This window comes from Passer domesticus, chromosome 10 (assembly GCF_036417665.1).
Source record: "Passer domesticus isolate bPasDom1 chromosome 10, bPasDom1.hap1, whole genome shotgun sequence".
In the NCBI taxonomy this organism is placed as follows: Eukaryota; Metazoa; Chordata; class Aves; order Passeriformes; family Passeridae; genus Passer; species Passer domesticus.
In genome coordinates this window covers 27,679,594-27,700,555 of record NC_087483.1, presented here as the reverse complement: position 1 = coordinate 27,700,555, position 20,962 = coordinate 27,679,594, and the positions used below count along the sequence as shown (strand labels likewise).

Here is a 20,962-nt window from a genome sequence, read left to right as displayed (position 1 = left end):
CATGAGCATGGAATTTTTATGCTCCTTGACTGGGGCCCAGATGCTCTGAAGAAGAGCTGCTGGACAGGATGGTGAGGAAGCCCTCAGTGTGTGAGTCGGAGGTGAGTGAATGCTGTGGGAGCAAAGTGATGTGGAAGGGAGGGATCCTAGGGACAGTGGAGTCTGTCCCAGCCTAGAGATGTGCAGTGCTCATTGTACTAATGGGGCCACAGCCCACATTCTCCTCTGCACAGAGCCAGTGTGCAGCTGACTCCCGTTCTGGCTGCCCACTCTCCTCACTCCATCTCTTGCAGGTCCGGTCATACATGCGGCAGGTCCTGGAAGGGATCTGCTACTTGCACCAGCACAGTGTCCTGCACCTGGACATCAAAGTGAGTGAGAGTCTGTACAGACTCCTCCTGCCCAGTGCCTCCAGTGAAGGGCTCCTGGTGCACTGGGCAGGGAGTGGTCCTGCTGAGAGGGAACATTCATTCCCTGGGGAAAGCCCCTGCGACCTGCCAAGCTCCCCTCTGCTCTGCACTGTCCTGTAGCCAGAAAACCTCCTGATGGCAGATCTGAGCAGCGAGCAGATCCGGATCTGTGACTTCGGCAACGCACAGGAGCTGACGTCTGAGGAGCCACAGTACTGCAAGTATGGCACCCCTGAGTTCGTGGGCCCTGAGATTGTCAACCAGACCCCTGTCTCCAGCGTCACTGACATCTGGTAAGGGTGGCCCTTGGGTGGTTGGGGGCTCCCTGCTGTGCCAGGAGAGACTGGGCACCCTGGAGGGCTTGTGATGTGCAGTAACTGTGCTCTCCTCTCTGCAGGCCTGTGGGGGTTATCGCATACCTCTGGTAAGTGCCCCGGTGTGTCTTCACAGGAGGGACACCCTTTCCACCCCCCCAACAGTTCCAGAGCTGAGGCTGTGACCATGCACATGACTCCTTACAGACTCAGCCTCCTTTCCAGCTGCTCCTAATTCTGCCCTCCCCATGGCACCAGGGCTGAGGTCTGAGGTGCTGTCCTCAGTCTCCCATACTTGCCATGCTGTTTCCCATGTCCCCATGACCCCAGAGACGGGGTCTGGGATCATGTCCTCAGTTCTCTGGTATTTTCCATGCTGTTTTCCATGGCCCCATGGCCCAGTGACAGTGTCTCTTCCTTGGCAGCTTGACAGGGATCTCCCCCTTCGTGGGGGAGAATGACAAGACAACGCTGATGAACATCCGCAACTACAACGTGGCCTTTGAGGAGAGGATGTTCCAGGGGCTCACCCGGGAAGCCAAGGGCTTTGTCATCAAAGTGCTGGTCAATGACAAGCTGTGAGTACTGCAGGGTCCCCTTCCTCCTCCCCTGCCCCTTCAGCATGAGCTTTGTGCTCAAGGGAGGGTGGGGACCCCCATGCATTGGGGTGCCAAGGGCAAAGCTTGCTGTACAGCTCTGCTGGGATGCACCGTGGGCAGCCAGACTCTCCCCTGCCCTTTTTCCCCTGCCCAAAGCCTCTGAGCTGGGTGGTTCTCACCCAATGGTGTCGGTTCACAGGAGACCCAATGCAGAACAGACCCTGGAGCATCCCTGGTTTAAGGTGAGCCTGGGCTCGGAACTAATGCCAAGAGGCCACGAGGGTCCCTGAGCCTGCTGCAGGCTCCAAGACACACCATTGTTCCCTCACCCCACAGACACTGGCGAAAGGAAAGGTCATCAGCACCGACCACCTCAAGCTCTTCATCTCCCGTCGGAAATGGCAGGTGAAGGCAGGGGCTGGGGAGGGAGGGGGCAGGTGGGATTGTGTCTTGGGCAGGATGGGGGGATGTGTAATGGCAGGATGATGCCATGCCACGCAGCTGAGCCTGACCCAGCCCTCTGTGCTGGCTGCAGCGATCACAGATCAGCTACAAGTGCAACATGGTGCTGCGGCCGATCCCAGAGCTGCTGGAGGACACGTCCAACCACCTCTCCATCGCCGTGCCCCGGCATCTCAAAGAGTCACCAGCGCTGTCCTCCTCCTCAGACTCAGACGACCTGGATGAGCTGCCCTTCATCCCCATGCCTCACCAGGTGGAGTTCTCTGGCTCCCGCATGTCACTCAATGAGATCCCCACAGACGAGGAGACCATTGGGACATCCGAGGGGCTGCAGCCAGAGGGGGATGCCTCTGCCATGGAGTGGCAGAGCCAGGGCACAGGGAAGCCTGGGGTGGCCCTGGGGAAGCGGCCAAGGAGTGCTGGGCCACGGCGACCATGTGCAGAGGTGGAGGCGCCTGGTTCCTCTGATGAGGAAGCCCCCGAAGCCCAGAAGCGGCCGGAGTATCCTCGCAAAGCCATGAGGAAGGGTTCCAGCCTGGAGTCCCCAGGGAGTGCCCGTCGGGGAGAGCTGAAGAGGGGCAGCTCTGCTGACAGTGCCCTGCTGCTCCAACAGCTGCCAGGGGCTGAGGAGGGGGCTGAGGCAGCCCGGGACCCCCGTGGGGCCCTAGCCAAGGCAGCCTCCATGGAGCTGCCAAGGCGGAAGATGGTCTGGGGGGAGGATGATCACGCCCAGCGCCTGGAGCTGATGCGCCAGCGGCTGCTGCGGGGAAGCTCTGGGGACAGCAAGGTCAGCGGCCTGCGGGGTCCCCTCCTGGAGACCCTGGGGGTCAGCCCTGACAAGAAAGCCTCACGGTCAGCCCGCCTGGAGGCACCAGCAGTGCCTCGGCTGGTGCGGGCAGCCTCCAGTGAAGCCACCTCGCCGCGCCTCCTCCCCGCCGAGTGCCGGCTGCAGAAGAGCAGCTCCTTCAGTCATGGGGACGCTGAGCCTGTCGTCCGGCACCGACGCTCCGGTGCGCCCCTGGAGATCCCAGTGGCCTGCCTGGAAGCCCAGCGGCTCAAGGAGTCCCCCTCTCTCTCTGCCCTCTCTGATGCTCGGCCCACAGTGCCACCAGACACCCCAAGCACACCAACACCCCCTCCAGCAGAGATCACTGTTCCCCAGGCCGCTCCTGCAAAGGCTGCCTCAGGGAGGAGGCGCATCCCTGAGGAACATGGCCCACCCGGGGCCAGCAAGGCTGCCACCACCACAGGGAAGAAGCCCATGGACAGGGGACAAGAAGAGAAGACACCCACCAAGGCTGCTGGAGCCAGTGGGGAGGGGGCTGCCAGGACAGGAGCTCCCACCCCACCAAAGTCCACAACCCCTGTTCCCCAAACCCACATAAAGTCTTCCTATGCCAAGATGATGCAAGTCATGGGAGCTATTCAAGGCGGGGAGACAGCCACTGAGGAACCCCCACCAACCACCAATGAGCCCCCACCAAACATCAAGGAGACCCCACCAGCCAGCCCTGCAAAGCCCCCTACGCCAGCACCAGCATCAAGGAGGGAGGTGAAACCCACCGGCTCCTCCAGCTCCTTGGTCATCCAGGACATAGATTCAGAGGAGGTCTTTGAGGCCAAGTTCAAGCGGGGCCGCGAATCATCCCTCACCCGGGGGCTGAAGCTCCTCACCCGCTCCCGCTCCGAGGACCGGCACCTGGCCGGCCCCCCCGTCTCTGACGAGGGCATCTACCGCCCTACACCGGCCGGCGTGCCCCTGGAGCTGCGCAGGGACCGGCCCACCGGGCTGGCAGCCAAGTCCAAGTCCGTGCAGGACCTGCATGAGGTGGAGAAGGATGGGGGCTTCTTCCGGAGGATGTCCATACTCCTCAAGCGGACCCCGCCTGCTGAGAGGAAGAAGAGCATGGGGGAGGACGGAGGCAGCGAGACCCCATCTGGTGGGCGCCGCTTCTCGTGGAGCATGGCTCTGGCCAGCTCCAGGGAGCGGAGGGACTCCGAGAGCCTCAAGTCAGAGCCGGGGGGCGGTGGGGAGAGCGAGTCACCGGCGGTGGCTGTGCGGAGGAAGATCAGTGCCACAATGGAGCGGGTGTCGGCGCGGCTGCGCAGCGTGTCGGACGAGCGGCCCGAGGGCGAGGGCTCCCGGCAGCTCCGCCGCGCCAGCTCCGAGGGGGAGAGCCTGCGGCCGGGGCCCGCGCCCTCCTCCGAGTCGCTGCGCTCCGAGGCCAGCACAGGCTCCTCTGCCTCTGCCAAAGGTGAGCGATGAGGGGCGATGCCGCGGGGGCTCCTGCTGGCTACCCGTGGCCCAGGCAGGTGTGGCCACCACGGCCTGGCCCCGCTCTCACCTGCCCTGGGTGCCCACAGGTGGGGGTGACAGCCAGAAGAGGTCCCGGTGGGAGCGCTGGGGGCTCTCCCGGGGCAAGAAGGAGAAGATGGCCTCACAGCCCAGCATCCCCTCCAGCCTTCTGCGGGAGGAGGGACCCGCCGCCGGCCGGCCTCACACACCCAGTGAATCGGGTAGGTGCAGCCCCAGGACGGGATGGCGGCTGTGTATCCCCACCCCAGCCTAACGCCCCACTCTGCTTTCCAGATTTCCCCCCTATTTTCCACATCAAGCTAAAGGACCAGGTGCTGCTGGAGGGCGAGGCGCTGACCCTCTGCTGCCTTCCTGCTGGCAGCCCAACCCCACGGATCCTCTGGATGAAAGGTGGGGCTCTGCCCGCACTGCCTCGAGGGTGGGTTCTGACAGGCACCGTGTCATCCCACTCCTCTTCCCCCACTACAGACAAGAGGTCCCTGCAGCCGGACAGTGGGCTGAACGTCGTCTCCTGCAAGGACGGACGGCAGATGCTCACCATTGCCAAGGTCTCCAGGAAGGATGCAGGGCTGTACGAGTGTGCAGCTGCCAACATCCTGGGCACAGCCATCAGCTCCTGCACGCTGGCTGTGGCACGTAAGGAGGCTGGGGGTCCTCGGGAGACAGGAAGGGCACAAGTTGGGCTCATGGCTGGGGATCAGTTGGTGCAGGTGACTTGAGTGCTGCTCTCCACATCTGCAAGAGACCGGGGCTTTTGAAAGAGGACAGGATGGTTTTACATGAGCATTTCCAGCATCTCTGAACCCATGTGTTGTCATGCCCTCTCACTGCAGCAGCTCTGCTCTGGCCCTGGCTGGACACCCAGCCCACCCTGTCTGTACCCTTGCAGGGCTCCCTGGGCGGCCAGGCACCCCAGAGATCCCCCAGAAGTACAAGAACACGGTGCTGGTGCTGTGGAAGCCTGCTGAGAGCAAAGCCCCCTGCACCTACACACTGGAGCGCAGACTGGAAGGTATGTGGTGCTGCCTCCCATCCCTGGCAGCCACAGGCAGGAATAGGGGCTCACAGAGGGGCACCTAGGACAAAAGTGCCCAATGTCCTAGCTGTCCCCTGTGGCTTGGCAGAATCAAGGACAGGGGATAGTGGGCTGCCCCTGTCCCTAGTCTGCCCTTGCCTTACCTTACTTCTGCTTTGGCAGGGGAGCACGAGTGGAAGATTGTCAGCACTGGTATCATGGACTGCTACTTCAATGTGACTGAGCTGCCTCCCGGGAGCACTGCCAAGTTTCGTGTGGCCTGTGTCAACAAGGCTGGGCAGGGACCCTACAGCAACCCCTCTGTAAAGGTGCATCTTGAGGCAGCAGGTGAGCAAGCCCTGTCCCATGGGTGTGGGGTGGCCACGGAGGCACCTGTGGCCTCTGGGGTGCTTTGGAGATCCTTGAGTCCCATGGCATCTTCCTCCCAGGGCTTTGGGAAATGAGATGCCCTTACAGTCCACTCCTAGCTTACCCCCACTTGGCTCACACCTCCCTTTGCTCCCTGTAGATGCCCGAGCTGCCCCAGCCAAGGATGTTGCTGTCCCCATTCCTGAGAAGGTGGCTTCCAGCCGGTCAACCCAGACACCTGAGGAGCACCCGGAGCCAGTGGCTGCAGGGGCCCCTCCCACCACACCACCACGCAAGCACAAGGGAGTGGTACAGAAGGCAGCAGGAGCAGAACAGGAGGGTGCCCCCACAGGGGTCATTCCACCTCCTGCACCCCATGAAGAGGGAGTGCCACCAGATCCTGAGCTTCCACCCAACATCACTGTCTATGTGCCTCCTGAGCTGATGTTCACCCCACCTCGGACTGTTGCCTCTCCTCATACAGACACCCCCACTCCGGGCTCCCCTGCACCCCCCACGGACACTTCCCCCCCGCCCCAGGCTCCGTCTCCTTCCAAGTCCCCCACCGTTTCCCCAGTGCCAACCACGCCCAGCTCAGCCCCCACACCATCTCCCACCCCCAACACCACACCTTCACGGAAGATGCCTCCCTACATGGTAACCTCCTTCATCTCCATGCCCCCCACATCACCCCCTGTGCTGGAGCCCACCACCACTCCCCCACCCTCCAAGGAGCCCCCAGCTGCTAGTGCGGTCCCAGGGGCTAAAGACAGCACAGCACTGCGGCAGGGTGTGCCCCAGAAGCCATACACCTTCTTGGATGAGAAAGCAAGGTGAGTAGTGGTAGGGCACGGTGTTTGCCAGGGGTGTTCTTGCAGCACCCCGCACCAGGGATGCTGAATCCTGCCTTATGCTGCAGAGGCCGTTTCGGGGTGATCCGGCTGTGCAAGGAGAATGCCACAGGGAAGCACTTCATGGCCAAGATTGTGCCCTACGAGGCGGAGCGGAAGCAGAGCGTGCTGCAGGAGTACGAGATCCTCAAGGCGCTGCACCATGAGCGCATCATGGCCCTGCACGAGGCGTACATCACCCCCCGCTACCTGGTGCTCATCTGCGAGAACTGTGCTGGCAAGGAGATCCTCTACAGCATCGTGGACAGGTACAGGTGGGCACAGGGCCACTGGGGCAGTTGTGGTGTGGGGCTACCTGCTGATGGCACTTGCCCCCAGGTTTCGCTACTCGGAGGATGACGTGGTGAGCTACGTACTGCAGCTCCTGCAGGGCCTTGAGTACCTGCATGGCCGCCGCATCGTGCACCTCGACATCAAGCCAGACAACATCATCGTCTCGGGCACAAATGCCCTCAAGATCATCGATTTTGGCAGTGCCCAGACCTACAACCCACTTGTGCTGCGGCAGCTGGGGCGGCGTGCTGGCACCCTGGAGTACATGTGTGAGTGGGGCACCACGGGTGTAGTGGCTTGGGGGACAGGGACAGAACTGGGGCATGCTTATTGCCAAAGGTGTGCATATATGCCTGTGCTCTGGGGGATTTGGGAATGGGGAGGAACTGTGTCCTTGGGGAAGGTGGGAGGCCTTTGGGGTGCTGGGGGTGTCTGTGAATTTCTTTAGCATCACTGGGGTCAGTGGGAGAGTCTGCGTGCTGTGGGGCAGTTGGGGTATCCTTGGAAGCTGGCTGGGCTCTGTCAGGGTGTTGCAGTGTCAGAGAGGGGTGTTGGAGGGTGCAGTAGTGGAGTGCTGTGGCTGCTATGGGTGTTGGGAATGCTGTGGGTGCTGGGGTTCCTGGGGATCTGGGACTTCTGTAAGTGGTGGGGATACTGTGGATGCTGTGTGTGCTGGGATGCTGGGGCTGGTGTCTCTGTGTATATGACAGACCTGCTCCCCTGCCCACAGCGCCAGAGGTGGTGAAGGGAGACCCAGTGGGCTCCGCAGCAGATGTCTGGGGTGTTGGCGTCCTCACCTACATCATGTAAGAGAAGGGGTCAGGGGGATGAGAACCGTGAAGTGTAGTCAGCCCTACACAGGGCTCGGTGCCACAGAGGACACCAATGATGGTGGCTGAGGGATACTGTTAGCCCAGCAGACCCTTTCCAGCTGGACATGGGGAGATGAAGACACTCTGGGTAGCTGTGGCTTTTCAAACCAGGGATGGGGGGAAGCGGGACAGCAAGTGCCCTCCCACCGCTGTCCCCCCAGCCCATCACCCCCTCCACCACCACAGGCTCAGCGGGCGGTCGCCATTCTTTGAACTGGACCCCATTGAGACGGAGAACCGCATCCTGGCAGGGCGCTTCGATGCCTTCAAGCTGTACCCCAACGTCTCGCAGACTGCTGCCCTCTTCATCCGCAAGGTCCTCACTGTCCACCCCTGGTGAGTGCCCAGCCCAGCCAGGGAGGACACATGGCACCAGACTGTGCCTGTGACTGAGCCAGCTCCCTGCCACATGGGACCCCTCCAGATATCATTAGTGGGAGCTTGGAGTCCACCACTGCTCTTGGAGAGGGCTGGGACCCCATGGGTCTTGCGGGGCAAGGGTGGTGGCGGGGTTTGGGGGGTGAGCAGCAGTGGGCACCCCCGGCAGTCCCTGATGCAGAGCTGGCTCTGCCCCAGGAGCCGCCCCACGGTGAAGGACTGCTTCGCCAATGCCTGGCTCCAGGATGCCTACCTGATGAAGCTGCGCCGCCAGACCCTGACTTTCACCACCAACCGCCTCAAGGAATTCCTGGTGGATCACCAGAGGCGCCGCGGCGAGGCCGTCACAAAGCACAAGGTCTTACTGCGCTCCTACCAGGGCGGCCAGCCACCAGGGCCACAGTAACTGGTGCCTTGGCCACGGCCACGAGGGGCCGGGGAGCCAGAGGAACATTCCACGGGCCGCAGTACGGGGCGGCTGAGGAGGAGCCGGGACGCGCCAGGATGAGTCCATGGACCTCGTGTGCTGCTGTCAGGGACGATGGCGGCCAGCAGCATCATTTTGGCAGTGCCGATGAGGAGGAGGCGCTGCCGCAACCAGACCAGCAGTGGGGTCCGGCAGTGGGAGGGTGGAGGGAAGCCTTGCTGCAAGGAACAGAGAATGTGGCAGAGGGTTGGGGGAAGAACGGGATGCAGACAGAGGGGCAAGGGAAGCCTCAGGTGGGAGGGGAAGAGCTGCCAGTTTGCTAGCCAGCCCTGGCCACATGGGTCCCATCAGCCGTGTGCCTTACACTGCAGCCTGCAGCTGCCCCTGGCCACGGTGTGGCAGTCCCCGTGCTCCCCCTGGTTTGCACACCAGCACCAGAAGACCGAGGCTGCTCCAGTGGTTCCTGCAGAGAGGGGCTTGCTCACAACCCCCTGCCAGCCAGCACAGCCCCAGTCCTTACAGCTGGGAGGGGGGGCTGCCAGCCCCCCACCTTCCATTCCTCCCAGCCCTGGTCCTGGCAGGTGGGTTTGTGTCTCCAGGACCGATGCCGGTGCCTTCCCTGGGGCTGTCGGCTGCGCCCCGTGCCAGGGTGGGGGACTGGCAGGCACCCCCTCTTTGCAGGGGGGCACCCAGGTGCCACGCACACCTCCTGTGTCTGCTCAGGCCCACGCTGCTCGTGCTCTGCCCACCCAGCTCCAGACCTTGCCCTGTACCCCAGTACCAGCCTGCCCCCCCATCCCAGACCCCTCACACCTCCCAGCTGACCCTGAGGTGCCTTGCCCTGCCCTGTGCCCCCTCCTCAGCCCTCCCCGGCTGGTGGCACAATGCGGGGTGCCCTGAGCAGGGGGACAGGAACAGTGGCTGGGCACTCACCTTCCTCATGCTGCTGTAGTGATAGGGCTTTATTTATTGATTTTGGGGAGAAGGCGTCTGCTCATTCCAGTCCCCATTCCTGTCCCCTCCTCTCTGCCGGGCTCTGGAGTTGCCAATGTCCCCATGGTTTGGAGCAAGCAACATGCCAGAGCAGCAATAAAGACCCTGAGCAGCCCCTCCGGTTTCGGTGCCTTCCTGGGAGGGAATTGCACGAGTGTGAAACGCAGCCCCTGGTGTCTCGGGAGGGTCCTTGCCCCACAGCCTAGGGACCTGAGTCCAGAAAGGATCCCATGTGAGGCTGGGCTTCCACGTGGAAACCTGGTGAAAAAGTCAGAGAAGCTGTGAAGCAACGGGGCTGACTCACACGGCCCTCACGTCATGGAGTGAAAATACGGAGTGCCAAAGGGCCCGATGGTGGCTGGGGCCGCAGGGCAGGGCTCCTGCTGCGGGCATGGCAGGTGCCGGTGAGGGACCTGATGCCCGGCTATAAATACCCGCTACCCATATGAGGCCGTGCCGTGCCGTGCCGGCGGGCACCGCTCCGGTTACAGCCCGCTGCCCGCCCAGCCCCCCGGTGCCTGCGGGCACTCACACGCCCCCCGACACCCACACACGGAGCTGTCGCAGCCCTGTGTCCAAGGGCGTGCAGAGCCCACGGCGTCCCCTCACGGCGCACCCAAGCGCCGGGGCACACGCACAGCCACAGCGTCTGCCCTGCCCGCTCACGCTGCCCTGCACTGACACGCACGGGCACAGCCGCTCCCGGCACAGCCGAATAGACCCTCGCAACGCGGCGCTGAGCCCCTCACCCCGGGCTGAGCCCCTCACCCCGGGCTGAGCGCCTCAGCCCCGCCCGGCCCATGCCCCCGCCCCGGGGCTCCCGGGCCCTCACGGCGAGCGCGGCCCCCCCTGGCGGCGGGCGGCGGCGGCGCGGGGCCCGGCGCGGCGCTGACGTGTCCCAGCCACGTGCGCGGAAGCGGCGGCGGGGCCGGGCCGGGCTGCGGAGCCGGGGCTCGCTGGGCTGCGGGGCTCGCTGCGGAGCCGAGCCGCGATGCCGCTCAAGGCCGTCATCCTCATCGGGGGCCCGCAGAAGGGTAAGTGCGCCGGGCCCGCGGCGTGTGCCGCCGGCGCAGTGCCCGGCCGACCCCGCTGTGCTCCACAGGGACCCGGTTCCGGCCGCTGTCCTTCGAGGTGCCCAAGCCGCTCTTCCCCGTGGCCGGCGTGCCCATGGTGCAGCACCACATCGAGGCCTGCGCCAAGGTACGGGGGGCTGGGGCCGCGGAGGAGGGCAGAAGTGCCGTTCCTTTCCTTCTGATCCCTTCCCCGTCCCTCGCCAGGTGCCCGGCATGAAGGAGATCCTGCTGATGGGGTTCTACCAGCCCAACGAGGCGCTCAGCCGCTTTCTCGTGTCGGCGCAGCAGGAGTTCAAGGTTCCCATCAGGTGGGCAGGAGCTCCCTCAGCCCGAGGGCACACAGGGTGGCACGGCCTGGCTCAGCCCCTCCCTGCTGCCCCAGACTGGCAGCCCCAGTCAGCGCTCCGGCATGGGCAGCTGGGCTCTGAACCACCGTGGGTGGGCACAGCCTGCTTCCCCCATTAGTTCCTCCACCTTTCCTTTGCCTTGGTCCCTGCCCTGGATGGTTCATGCTCCAAAGGTGCCTCTAGCACAGCTCTAAGCTGCCACAGCCTTCTTTAGCGCAATGCCTGCATGAAAGCCATCACTGAATGGCAGGATTATGTCTCTCCAGTCCTTCCCAGCCCTGCTGCTGGTTGGTGCTGCTAGACACCTGCTTCCCTAAGCCCTCTCTTTTTCCTGCTTGGCTTGTAGGTATCTGCAGGAGTACGCAGCCCTGGGCACGGGTGGTGGCATCTATCACTTCCGAGACCAGATCCTGTCAGGTGGTGCTGAGGCCTTCTTTGTCCTCAACGCAGACGTGTGCTCAGAGTTCCCCTTACAGGAGATGCTGGAGTTTCGGCAGCAGCATGGGGACATGCACAGCTTTGTCATTCTGGGTACCACAGTGAGTGGCAGTGCTGGGGAGCAGAAGAGCTGCAGTGCTCTGCCCTGGGCTCAGAAGCCAGCAGCTCCTGTGGTGGGTGGGTCCCGGGTTTCATCTGCTCTGCTCCACCATGGCTAACACTGTCCTTGTTCCTTAGGCCAACAGGACACAGGCACTGAATTATGGCTGTATCGTGGCAAATGCAGGCACACAGGAGGTACTGGAGGGCCTTGGGGAGTCAAACACGGTGTGGGTGGCAGGTGCTGTGTCACTTGCGTGGGTCTGTGGTCCCAGTGTGGCACAGAGGGTGTGGTGCTGGATGGAGGAGCTGCACCCTGGCATTCATATCTTCCCTTGCCTCCAGGTTCAGCACTATGTGGAGAAGCCCAGCACGTTTGTCAGTGAGATCATTAACTGTGGCATCTACCTCTTCACACCTGCCATCTTCCAGCACATTGGTGAGGTCTTCCAGAGGAACCAACAGGAGCTAGCACTGTGAGTGCCTGACTCTGCTCTGTGTCCCTCCCACTCCCCTGCTTCCTGGGGCTGCAGCAGCACACTCATCCTCCATACTTTCTCTGTCTTTTCTCCTCCTCTGCCATCACTCACTTGTTTCCTGGTCCTGCACCAGCTGTCCTTACCTTGGGTAAGTCTCCCTCTGTGTCTGCACTCGCTGCTCTCTGGGCTGGATTGATCCTAGTGGTAATGCATGCTTTCCCTCCCTTCTCCAGGCTGCTGGTTCCTCTGCTCTGCTCCTGGTCAGCTTGAGACTTTCCCTCTCCCTTCCTCTCTTCCCACCCCATTCTCATTCAGCTCTGGACAAGAGGCTGAGCAAGCCTGTCACCTGGGAATGCTCTCCTCCCCTCTCCAGCTCCTTGCACCAGCCAGCCTGTCACCTCACATCTCTGCCACCACCCAAGTTAAAATCCAGCTGTGCAGGCTCTGGACTGGGGACAGGATCATACACCCACCTGGACTAGGTGGGGCTCTTGCACCATCAGCTTCTGGCTCAGAGCTTATTTTGGCTGTCCCTCTGCTGCTCTGGGGCTCAGTGGGGCTGTCCCAACCTAGCCTGACAGCTGGCCCTCTCCCTGCTTGTGGGGAGAAGCACATGGCTAGGTAGGAATCTGGGATTGTCAGAGTCCCTGAATTTGGGGAGGGTGGGTCTGCTGGGGTCCTTGGCTGAGGCCGTGGCTGGGGTGGGTGTCTTAACAGGACTCTTGCTTCCAGAGAGGAAAGTTCCAATGGCTGGCAGCGTGCAGAGGTGATCCGGCTAGAGCAGGATGTTTTCACGGCCCTGGCTGGCAGTGGCAAACTCTTCGTCTACAAAACTGATGGCTTCTGGAGCCAGATCAAGTCAGCTGGGTACGTGCTGGGGCTGGTGGAGCAGGAGCACCAGGTGATCTGTACCAGGGATGGGAGCGATCAGTATCACGGCTGGGAGTGCAGGGCGCTCAGGCAGAGCCTGGGGGTGGGTGGGTGATGCTGATTTTGGATCCTCCTCTGCCCTGGTAGTGCCAGAGTGACAATAACAATCTTCTGCTCTTCCTCCTCCAGCTCTGCTATCTATGCCAGCCGCCTTTACCTGAACCAGTACAGCAAGAGCCACCCAGAGAGACTGGCCCAGAACAAACCGGGAGGCCCTGTCATCCGAGGTACCGTTCTGACACGCTGACTCTTCTGGGGCTGCCTAGGGAGACAGTGGGACCCACGAGTGGCACCTCCCTTTATCTGAGAGGCAGGGGCTCCTGTGGGCTGCCTCCCCTGAATCCACTGCCTTGTGTTGCAGGGAATGTGTACATCCACCCGACAGCCTCCATCGACAGCACTGCAGTGGTGAGTGCAGGCTGGGGGGGCCCCTGGGGCAGGGACGTGCTCAGGGGGGCCAAGGACATCACTGTCCTTGTCCTCATCACCTGCCTCTGTCCTCACAGCTGGGCCCCAACGTCTCCATTGGGGAGGGTGTGACGGTGGGCGCCGGTGTGCGCGTGCGAGAGTCCATCGTCCTGCATGGCGCCTCGCTCCATGTAAGTGGGGTTTGCCTGAGGGAGTAGGTGTCGACCCCCGCCCCGTGCACGGAGGCAGCAGCACCCTGCATTCCCCTCTCCTTCACCCCAGGACCACACCTGTGTCCTGAATACCATTGTGGGCTGGGACAGCACGATTGGGCGCTGGGCCCGGGTGGAAGGGACGCCCAGCGACCCCAACCCCAACGATCCCTACGCCAAGATCGACAGCGAGACCCTGTTCCGGGACGGGCGCCTCACACCCTCCATCACAATCCTGGGTACGTCGCTGCTGTGTGGAAGCACCCTGGGCCTGCTCACCGAGGCAGCTTCTCCCCTCCAGCTAAAGCCTTTGCATTCCTCTCCCAGGCTGCAGTGTCACCATTCCGGCTGAGGTCGTTATTCTCAACTCCATTGTCCTTCCTCACAAGGAGCTGAGCCGAAGCTACAAAAACCAGATTATCCTGTGAGTCATGGGCAGCACCAGCCCCCTGCTCCCTGCTGTGCCCCACAAGAAGAGCCTGCACTGAGGCCTCACATCCTGGGAGGTTCTCAGCACCCCCGGAGTGGGTAGGTGCAGGCCAGGAGCCCTGCAAGTGCCTGACTACTGCTCCAGACAGACATTAAAGCTGATGAGCATCAGCCTTGCATGCTGCTTCTTTTGCAGCCCAGGGACCAGCCCTGGGCCAGGGTGAAGGCTTTGGGGACAGTATGTGACCCTGGTACAAGCCTGTGTGCATATGCAGGGAGCAGTTGCTGCCTGCAGTGTTTGGAGTCCAACTTCATGTGTTTCTCCACCAAAGGGCACTACCAGCACCATCTTGCCACTCCTCACCAGGCTATCCCTGCACTACTTGCTGTCTGCAACTCCCTGGAAGGTCTTGGCCCATCTCTAAGACCTGGGAGCTTTGAATGTGCCTGTCATGTGTAGGCAGCTCACCCCACAGGAACAGATTGAGGTTCTTGATTTCAGCATGATTGCAACAGCCTGAGCTGGGCTCCTCCTGCTGCTGGGAAAACAGCAGTGCCAGGCTGTCCTAAGGGCACTGGCACACACATGAGGGCTGGGTCGGCCTAGCGGGCTGCTGGCCCTGGAGGGAGCTGCAAGAACACCCCTTCCCCCAGTACCACCTCTGCCCCCTGGGCTCAGTGCATGCCAAGAGAGCTGCCAGCCCTACCAAGCCTGCTCCTGTCAGGCTGAGACCTGTGCCTGCTGCCTAGGCAGGGCTCAGAGTGAGGGCAGCAAGCCCCTGCGACCCTGGTGGGCCAACAGGCTCCTTCACACCAGCATGGCTGAAGCTTGGGGGGCTCACTGCATATGTCCCCTTGTCACCAGCCACATCCACTGGGCACCAGAGCAATCACCTTGTGTGTGTACAAGTGGCAGAGATTTAGCTCCTCACTTTGCCTCAAAAACCTGATTTCATGGAAGGCAGTTTCCTCCTGAGCCGGGCATAGATTGTCTACAGTAACCAGTGCTGCCCTTTATCTTTTTACCTCCCTGGTTTTGAGCTCTGTGCTAAAGCCCTGCACTCCACCAAGGGCCCCATCATGCCTCTCATTTTCAGCAAGGCATTGTATTAGGTATTCTCCATCCATCCAGTACCATCCCAGTTTGATGGATTTGGAGTAAATCCTTGCTCCTAGCCCTGTGCCTTCCTGTGCCAGTTCTCCTGTGGTCCTGGGCAGGGATTAGCTGTTCCCTAGCTTTAAGCACATTAAACTCCTTTGGTTTTGCTTCTGCCTTGGATGTGTTAATTTCCTTGCCCTCTGGTGTACACTCCTGCACTGGAGAAAACTGAGCCAAAGTACTTGCTTTCAGGATTGCACATGAATTTCCTCTTGTGCCCCATCTGGTCTGGCTTTTAGTAGGGACAAAGGTTTATTGGCTGCTTGATGCGGCACAGGGGCAGTTCTTATCCCTGTTGTGTAATGCCTCTTTTCCCTGAAGTCCCTCTGCACTGGCTGCCCCTTCTGCAGAGTTATCTGGGGGACAAGCCCTGCCTGGGACACTGCTCCATTACAGCATGATCCTGCTTCCCCCTCTCGGAAGGAAAGGGCTGTACATCCCAGCCCTGCTTGGGCTTTGTGCACCTCCAGCACTGCCTGGGCTGGAGGGGAGGAAGGAGTTAAAGAGGCCTCCACTGAGGTGCCAGGAAGTCTGGAAACACTTTAAGGTTGTCCTGCCCCGAGCAGCAACAGCTCCAATTACTTGAGGCCAACATCTTGGCTCAAAGAGGGGCCTCCCACATCCAGGGCTCCAGAGCAGAATAGGGCTTCAGCTCGGGTGGGAGGGGGCTCTGCCTGCCCTCCCAAAGCACAGGTTCTGTGGAGCATTGCTCAGCTCTTGTCTGCTGCACAGCCAGCCTCCAGTGAGCCCCAAGCCCTGGCAGCAGCAGGGCGGGACAGACAGCAGCCACAGCCAGGTGTGTTTTGCTGCAAACATTTAATACAAACCTGATTCAAAGTACAAGCACTAGTGTAGTGTCCCTGCCACCACAGCTGGACAGAGCCAGCTCTGCTCCCCGGGGAAGCAGAGGAGAGCTTTAGCTCGGCACTGTCACCCCACAGGCAGCTGCCTGGTCCTGCAGTCTTTGCTCCTCCTCCAGTGCCAGCTCCGTGTCCCGAGGGAGCCACTGCTGCAGGCTACACAGGAGAAGGGAAGAACCGGCCCACCTTCCTCGGGGTTGGCCCCTGCCTGCGTGGGGAGAGATGAGTCAGGGGTACAAAGCGAGCTCCCCTGGGCCCCCACCCACACCCGACAGCACTCACGGGGGCCGGGTGGCCGTGCCCACGCAGCTCCTCAGGGTGCTGGGGAGGCAGCAGGTACCAGCCGGGCTCAGCTGGCCTGACCTGGGCTCCGGAGAGGCAATGGGCTGGAAGAAGGATTCTGCAGAACCGATTGGGGACAGCTATCTCACCCCAGCCCTGGACAACCAGGAGCCTTCAAGGAAGCTGAAGGCCATGGTGGGTAGGGGCTGGGGCTCCTGCGCTCACCACATTCACGTCCCAGGGCTGGCACTGGCACCAGGTTCTCCTGCTCTGTCTCCCCAAAGCCTCTCCAGAAGCTGGGTGGCAGTGAAAGCAGACGAGCCACCACCTGGGCAGAGAGAGGTGTAGCATGGGGACAGCGGCAGTGCCCAGGGTACACCCCACACCTCAGGGACCCCTCACCTTGCACTGCCGAGGCGTGTCCTCCATGATGGCGAGCGGTGTGGGGTTGGCTGAGCTGTATCCCACCAGCGTGGGGCCAAACACACGGGACAGGTTGAGCACATCCATCTTGCAGTCAGGGCTCTGTGACACCCTGCAAGGGGGGACAGAGGGTGTGAGCATGCTGCCCAGCCCAGGGGCTGCTCATCTGCAGCTTCCCCACTCTAGGCACAAAGCCGGGGTGAGGACCAGAGAGATGGGGACAGACCCGTGCCAGGATGAGCCACTCACCTGAGCAGGTGCAGCATGAGGAAGGCCAGGGTATCCCTGTTGGCTGGGGGCAGCTTGCTCACCACATGGCGCAGGGCTGTGTCGCAGGCAGCATCGTCGGGGATGTCTGTGGCAGCGCCAGGCAGCAGTGTTAGGGGAGAAGCATTCCCTTCCCCCTCCCTCACCTTGGGACCCCCTGCTCACCAGCAGCCCTCAGGAAGGCAGGGTGGAGGCTGAAGGTGACCAGCGGCTCCTTGAGTCCCCGCAGAAAATCCTTGAGCACGCCGCACACCACATGGATGTCAGCCACACTGCTGAGGGCAGGCAGCGCGCCCCCAGCCCGCAGCAGCCTCCGCTTCCACTCCCGCACCAGCTGCTCCGCGCCCGGCACCCGGTACAGCCCTGTCTGGGGCACGGGGAAAAGGGCTCAGCCCCGGGAACCACAGCATTGTCACCTTCGCCGTCCCGGCCCCTACCTCTGTCAAGCCTCGTTTCTCCACCTCGGTCACACACTGCACCACCAGCGAGGGCACCAGGGGCGGCGTGGAGGGCGCAAAGTCAGCCAGCACACCCTGGGGAGAACAACGCCAACCTGCGCTGTGCCCACCACCCAGCCCTGCAGCCAGCGTGGGCAGAGGCTCAGCATCCTAGGGCCAGTAGCCCTGAAGCCTCACGAGGGCACGGAGAGGCCCCCCAGGGACGGCCATGCCCCCCTCACCTCCCGGGGCCAGGCGTGGTGGTGAGGCCTGGGTGTGCAGAGGCTGGGGCACTGCTCCCGACACTTGGTGTGTAGCAGCAGCTGGCACTGGCAGCACTTGATGGCAGTCTTCCCAAAGCGGATGCGGGAACCACAGACACAACACGGCTCAGGCCGGATCACCTGGAGAGGGGGAACAGGATCAGTGGCCCCCTTTGTGCAGATACCCAGTAACAGTCCTTTATATTCTCCCAGCCAGGTCCCACTGTCTCTATCCATTCCCCTTGCAGGCAGAGCTAAGGGGTTGGGAAATGAAGGACAGCCTTGCCCCCCACCCCATAACTCTCTCCCCTGCCCACCTCCCCAGAGGAGACAGAGGCTGGGTCACTCACTGTTTTGGAGGTGAACTTGTGCTGCACTGGTGGGAGACTCCGTGGCGGTGAGGGGAAGGGGGCTGGTGCTGGCTGTCCCACTGGGCTGCCCTCAGTGTGGCTCTCTTGCCCAGCAGCATGGCAGCTCAGATCTTCACTGGTGCCACAAACTGTGGTCAGCTCTGCACAGGGAGGAGGCCGTGGAGGGAGTCCTGAAAGGCAAGCCACTCGTCTACCAGCTAGGATGTGAGGTGGCTTCCCACTTCCCAGGGAGTCTCTGGCATGTCCAGAGGGCCCCAGTACCTCCACAGTGGGGACAAGCATCCCCTAACAGATCCCCTCCCTCCCCTGTGACAGCAGCACCTTGAGGCTGGTCCCATAGCACCCATCAGACCCCTTCTCGGCCCTTCCTGTGACCTGCATGCGTGGAGGAGACACGATGTCCCTGGCGAGAGCGGCGCTGAGGCACCAGAACAGCAGGCGGGAGGCTGTCAGCAGGGCCTGGGACCTCAGCAGGAGGGGGCATAGAGGGGACACTCATCTGTCAAAATGGGAGACCAATAAGATATGTGACTGCAGCCCCACAGCTCTCCAACATCTCCCACATAATCTCTGGTCCACCTGATCCCCATCCCTGTGGTCCTGCACAGCCAGGGATGCTGCCACCATGGGTACAGGGGGATGCAGGCTTCAGGGCAGTGGCCCAGCATAGCCAGGGATGCTGTCACTCTGGGACCAAGGTGAGACAGGCAGAAGGACACAGGCACCCAGAGGAGACAGCTGAGCACTGTCCCCACAGCACCCACAGGACTGAGGGCTGCAGCACTGCCTTCTGGCACTGGGAAAGCCCATGCACCCCATCCCAGCCCAGAGCACGCTGGGGTCTCTACTCACAGCATTATGGGGTACCAGAGAAGAGCGGTGCCGCTTTGCCATCACCACAGGGCCAACCTGAGGGGCCAGGGACACACGCTGGAAACAGAAGACAGCGTGAAGAGCAGGCAGAGACCCTCCCCTCCCCGATATTTTCCCAGACCCCAGAGTACCCAAGCCAAGTGGCCTCAGCCCAACAAAAAGTCCCTACTCCCCAAGCGCTGCCTGCCCCACACCAGGCATCATGGGGACTGAGGCTTCCCCACCAGGTCAGAGCAGCCCTGGGGCTGGGGGAAGCCAGGTCAGGCCTGCAATGCAGAGGTGCGAGCAGAGCGGGGTGCGGGATGCCCGCACATGGTGATGAATTATTGAGGAGCCCAGCTGGGCTACGGTGGAGCGTAATGGAGTTTCTATTGATCGTGGGAGGTTTGCCGAGAGACGATGCTCCCAGCACAGCATCAATAAATTAAATTCCCTGCCAGGCTCCTTGCAGCCTCCTGTACTGGGATGGAGAAGTATCTGGGTGTCCTCACCTTGCATGGCACAGGGCCAGCACCCCAGCCTGGGGTGCACACTGGGACCTGGGTGGGCAGAGGGACCCAAAGGGCACATTGAAGGAGTGTGATCAGAGCTGGGGGACCTTCACCCACACAGAGGCAGACACCGCCTCAACACAGCCCCCAAAACTGCCACATCCCAGTGTTTCCTCATACCTGCCTGTCCGGAGCCTTGCGCTTCAGGGTCCGCACCACCGTCATATCAACCTCCTGAAAGGCAGCAGGGAGTCTGGGGCTGCATCAGGCATGGGGCATTCATCTCCAGCCCTGATAGCAGCCCACCCCTAACCGTGGATACACAAAGGGGCTGTGCCACTGCAGAAGTGGGACCCCCTCACTATTGGGGTAAACCGTGAGACTCACAGCTGAACACTTCTTACCACATCATCCTCAGTGCGGTCATAGCTGATATCCGAGTGGGACAGGAGGGACTGGCACGACTCGTCCACTGCAGATGACCTGCAGAGTGAGCTCAGCTGGAGCAATTCCCCCTCAGCCAGCACCTACTGGGAGTCCACAGCTGGTGCCTCTAGAGAGCCCAGGCACCTCCTTGCCCAGCCAGCCCCTCAAGCCCAGCAGTAACGAGGGGGAGAGGGGCACAGCCAACCCCAGGGCTGCCCGAAGGGCTGGGGTGAGGACTGCCACCCCTGCTCACCTCCTGATGGGTGCCAAAGCTGTCCCAAGGCGCCGGCCAGCCAGGGCACTGAGAACAGAGCACTGCTCCCTGCTCAGTGCCTCGTTGCCCCACGGTTCCCGCATCAGCAACTCAAGGACCAGCTGAAGTTTTCGCTCCTGCAAGTGAAACAGGGTGGTGGTGAGCAGGCTGAGGGCCCCGCAGCCAGCCCCGCAGGCTACCCCTGCGGCCAGCCCCCTGACCTGCTTCTCCAGCTCAGCCTCCACCCGGTGCCGCTTCTTCATCTCCACCTCCACCTGGTTTCGGGCGTGCTTGAGCTTCACCTCCAGCGCCGCCCGCTCGGCCTCCACACGGGCCAGCTGCTCGCGGGCACGACGCCCATCCTGCTCCAGCCGGCAGCATCTCTGGCGCGTCGCCTCAAAGCAGCGAGCGATCCGGATGCAGTCTGGGGACAACAGCAGTGCGTGGTCAGCCGGGACGGGGGGCCAGCCCCCAGCTTCCCCAGACTACGCCGGCGGCAGAGACCAGGGTGCCGGAGTGCCCCGGGCCGAAGGGTTACACACACCCACCTTCCTCCACGCTGCCGCCGAGCTCCAGGAGCTGCAGCCCCCGCTCCAGCCGGGCCAGGAGCTGCCCGCAGCGCTGCCGCAGCATCCCGCCGCCCGGGACGGGACGGGGCCCCCGCGGCCAGGCACCCCCTGTGCACGTACCCACCGCAGCTCCTGCCCCACGCCTTCCTCCCACCGCCGGGATGCTCCGTGGAGCCCCGGGACGGCGCAGGCGAGGGGCCCTCCCGGCCGGCCTATGTGGGCCGGGGGCCGGGGTGGAGCCCGGCCCGGCCCCGCCTCCGCCTCCCGCCGCCACCGGGGTCCGAGCCGGGCTGCGGCCGCGGGGGAGCATTCCCGGGGTCTTGGGGCGTGGGATGCCCCGGGGTGCGGGTGGCAGCGCTGGCTGCGGGGTGCGGAGCAGAGTGAGGGCTGCCTTTGGGCGGGGGATGCCCAGGCACTGGGTGTACCTGGTGAGAGCACTTAGCGGCTGCGGGGCCAGTGGGTGCGGGGTGCTCGGGGTCTGCAGGGGCATCGGGGGGACCAGCGGGCGTGGGAGGCGCTGGGGGTACAGGGAT

At 62.5% G+C, this 20,962-nt stretch overlaps 3 protein-coding genes across 8 annotated transcripts in view; 2 read left to right on the top strand and 1 right to left on the bottom strand.

Moving 5' to 3' along the window:
* SPEG (striated muscle enriched protein kinase) overlaps window positions 1-9,457 on the top strand; it is a 30,828-nt gene extending 21,371 nt beyond the window's left edge. For all 6 annotated transcript variants that reach the window (XM_064434771.1, XM_064434769.1, XM_064434768.1 and 3 more), the window contains exons 25-43: window positions 41-101; window positions 294-371; window positions 531-703; window positions 808-834; window positions 1,150-1,302; window positions 1,523-1,565; window positions 1,660-1,728; window positions 1,859-4,040; window positions 4,150-4,302; window positions 4,376-4,492; window positions 4,571-4,738; window positions 4,992-5,114; window positions 5,301-5,465; window positions 5,647-6,319; window positions 6,406-6,645; window positions 6,716-6,939; window positions 7,401-7,476; window positions 7,729-7,878; window positions 8,119-9,457. In XM_064434771.1, coding sequence (XP_064290841.1) covers window positions 41-101; window positions 294-371; window positions 531-703; window positions 808-834; window positions 1,150-1,302; window positions 1,523-1,565; window positions 1,660-1,728; window positions 1,859-4,040; window positions 4,150-4,302; window positions 4,376-4,492; window positions 4,571-4,738; window positions 4,992-5,114; window positions 5,301-5,465; window positions 5,647-6,319; window positions 6,406-6,645; window positions 6,716-6,939; window positions 7,401-7,476; window positions 7,729-7,878; window positions 8,119-8,326 — 5,083 coding nt within the window. In that variant the 3' untranslated portion in view covers window positions 8,327-9,457. The remainder of the gene's footprint in view (window positions 1-40; window positions 102-293; window positions 372-530; window positions 704-807; window positions 835-1,149; window positions 1,303-1,522; window positions 1,566-1,659; window positions 1,729-1,858; window positions 4,041-4,149; window positions 4,303-4,375; window positions 4,493-4,570; window positions 4,739-4,991; window positions 5,115-5,300; window positions 5,466-5,646; window positions 6,320-6,405; window positions 6,646-6,715; window positions 6,940-7,400; window positions 7,477-7,728; window positions 7,879-8,118) is intronic.
* An 806-nt stretch (window positions 9,458-10,263) lies between these two features.
* On the top strand, window positions 10,264-15,027 carry GMPPA (GDP-mannose pyrophosphorylase A). The gene is made up of 12 exons (XM_064434775.1): window positions 10,264-10,374; window positions 10,443-10,540; window positions 10,618-10,721; window positions 11,107-11,299; window positions 11,436-11,495; window positions 11,643-11,773; window positions 12,509-12,643; window positions 12,836-12,933; window positions 13,068-13,114; window positions 13,213-13,305; window positions 13,397-13,565; window positions 13,654-15,027. Exons 1-12 carry the CDS (start codon window positions 10,332-10,334, stop codon window positions 13,752-13,754), a joined length of 1,272 nt encoding a protein of 423 aa, XP_064290845.1. The 5' UTR covers window positions 10,264-10,331; the 3' UTR covers window positions 13,755-15,027.
* A 113-nt stretch (window positions 15,028-15,140) lies between these two features.
* LOC135308986 (rac GTPase-activating protein 1-like) lies at window positions 15,141-20,688 on the bottom strand. Its single transcript, XM_064434774.1, has 16 exons — window positions 20,409-20,688; window positions 20,082-20,284; window positions 19,861-19,997; window positions 19,586-19,664; window positions 19,362-19,415; window positions 18,670-18,747; window positions 18,193-18,316; window positions 17,797-17,987; window positions 17,426-17,587; window positions 17,184-17,279; window positions 16,912-17,113; window positions 16,729-16,834; window positions 16,459-16,591; window positions 16,282-16,384; window positions 16,057-16,174; window positions 15,141-15,982 (listed from the first exon to the last, which is right to left on the bottom strand). The coding sequence occupies exons 1-16, from the start codon at window positions 20,491-20,493 to the stop codon at window positions 15,931-15,933; spliced, it is 1,923 nt and encodes a 640-aa protein (XP_064290844.1). The 5' UTR covers window positions 20,494-20,688; the 3' UTR covers window positions 15,141-15,930.
* Window positions 20,689-20,962: the final 274 nt, after the last annotated feature.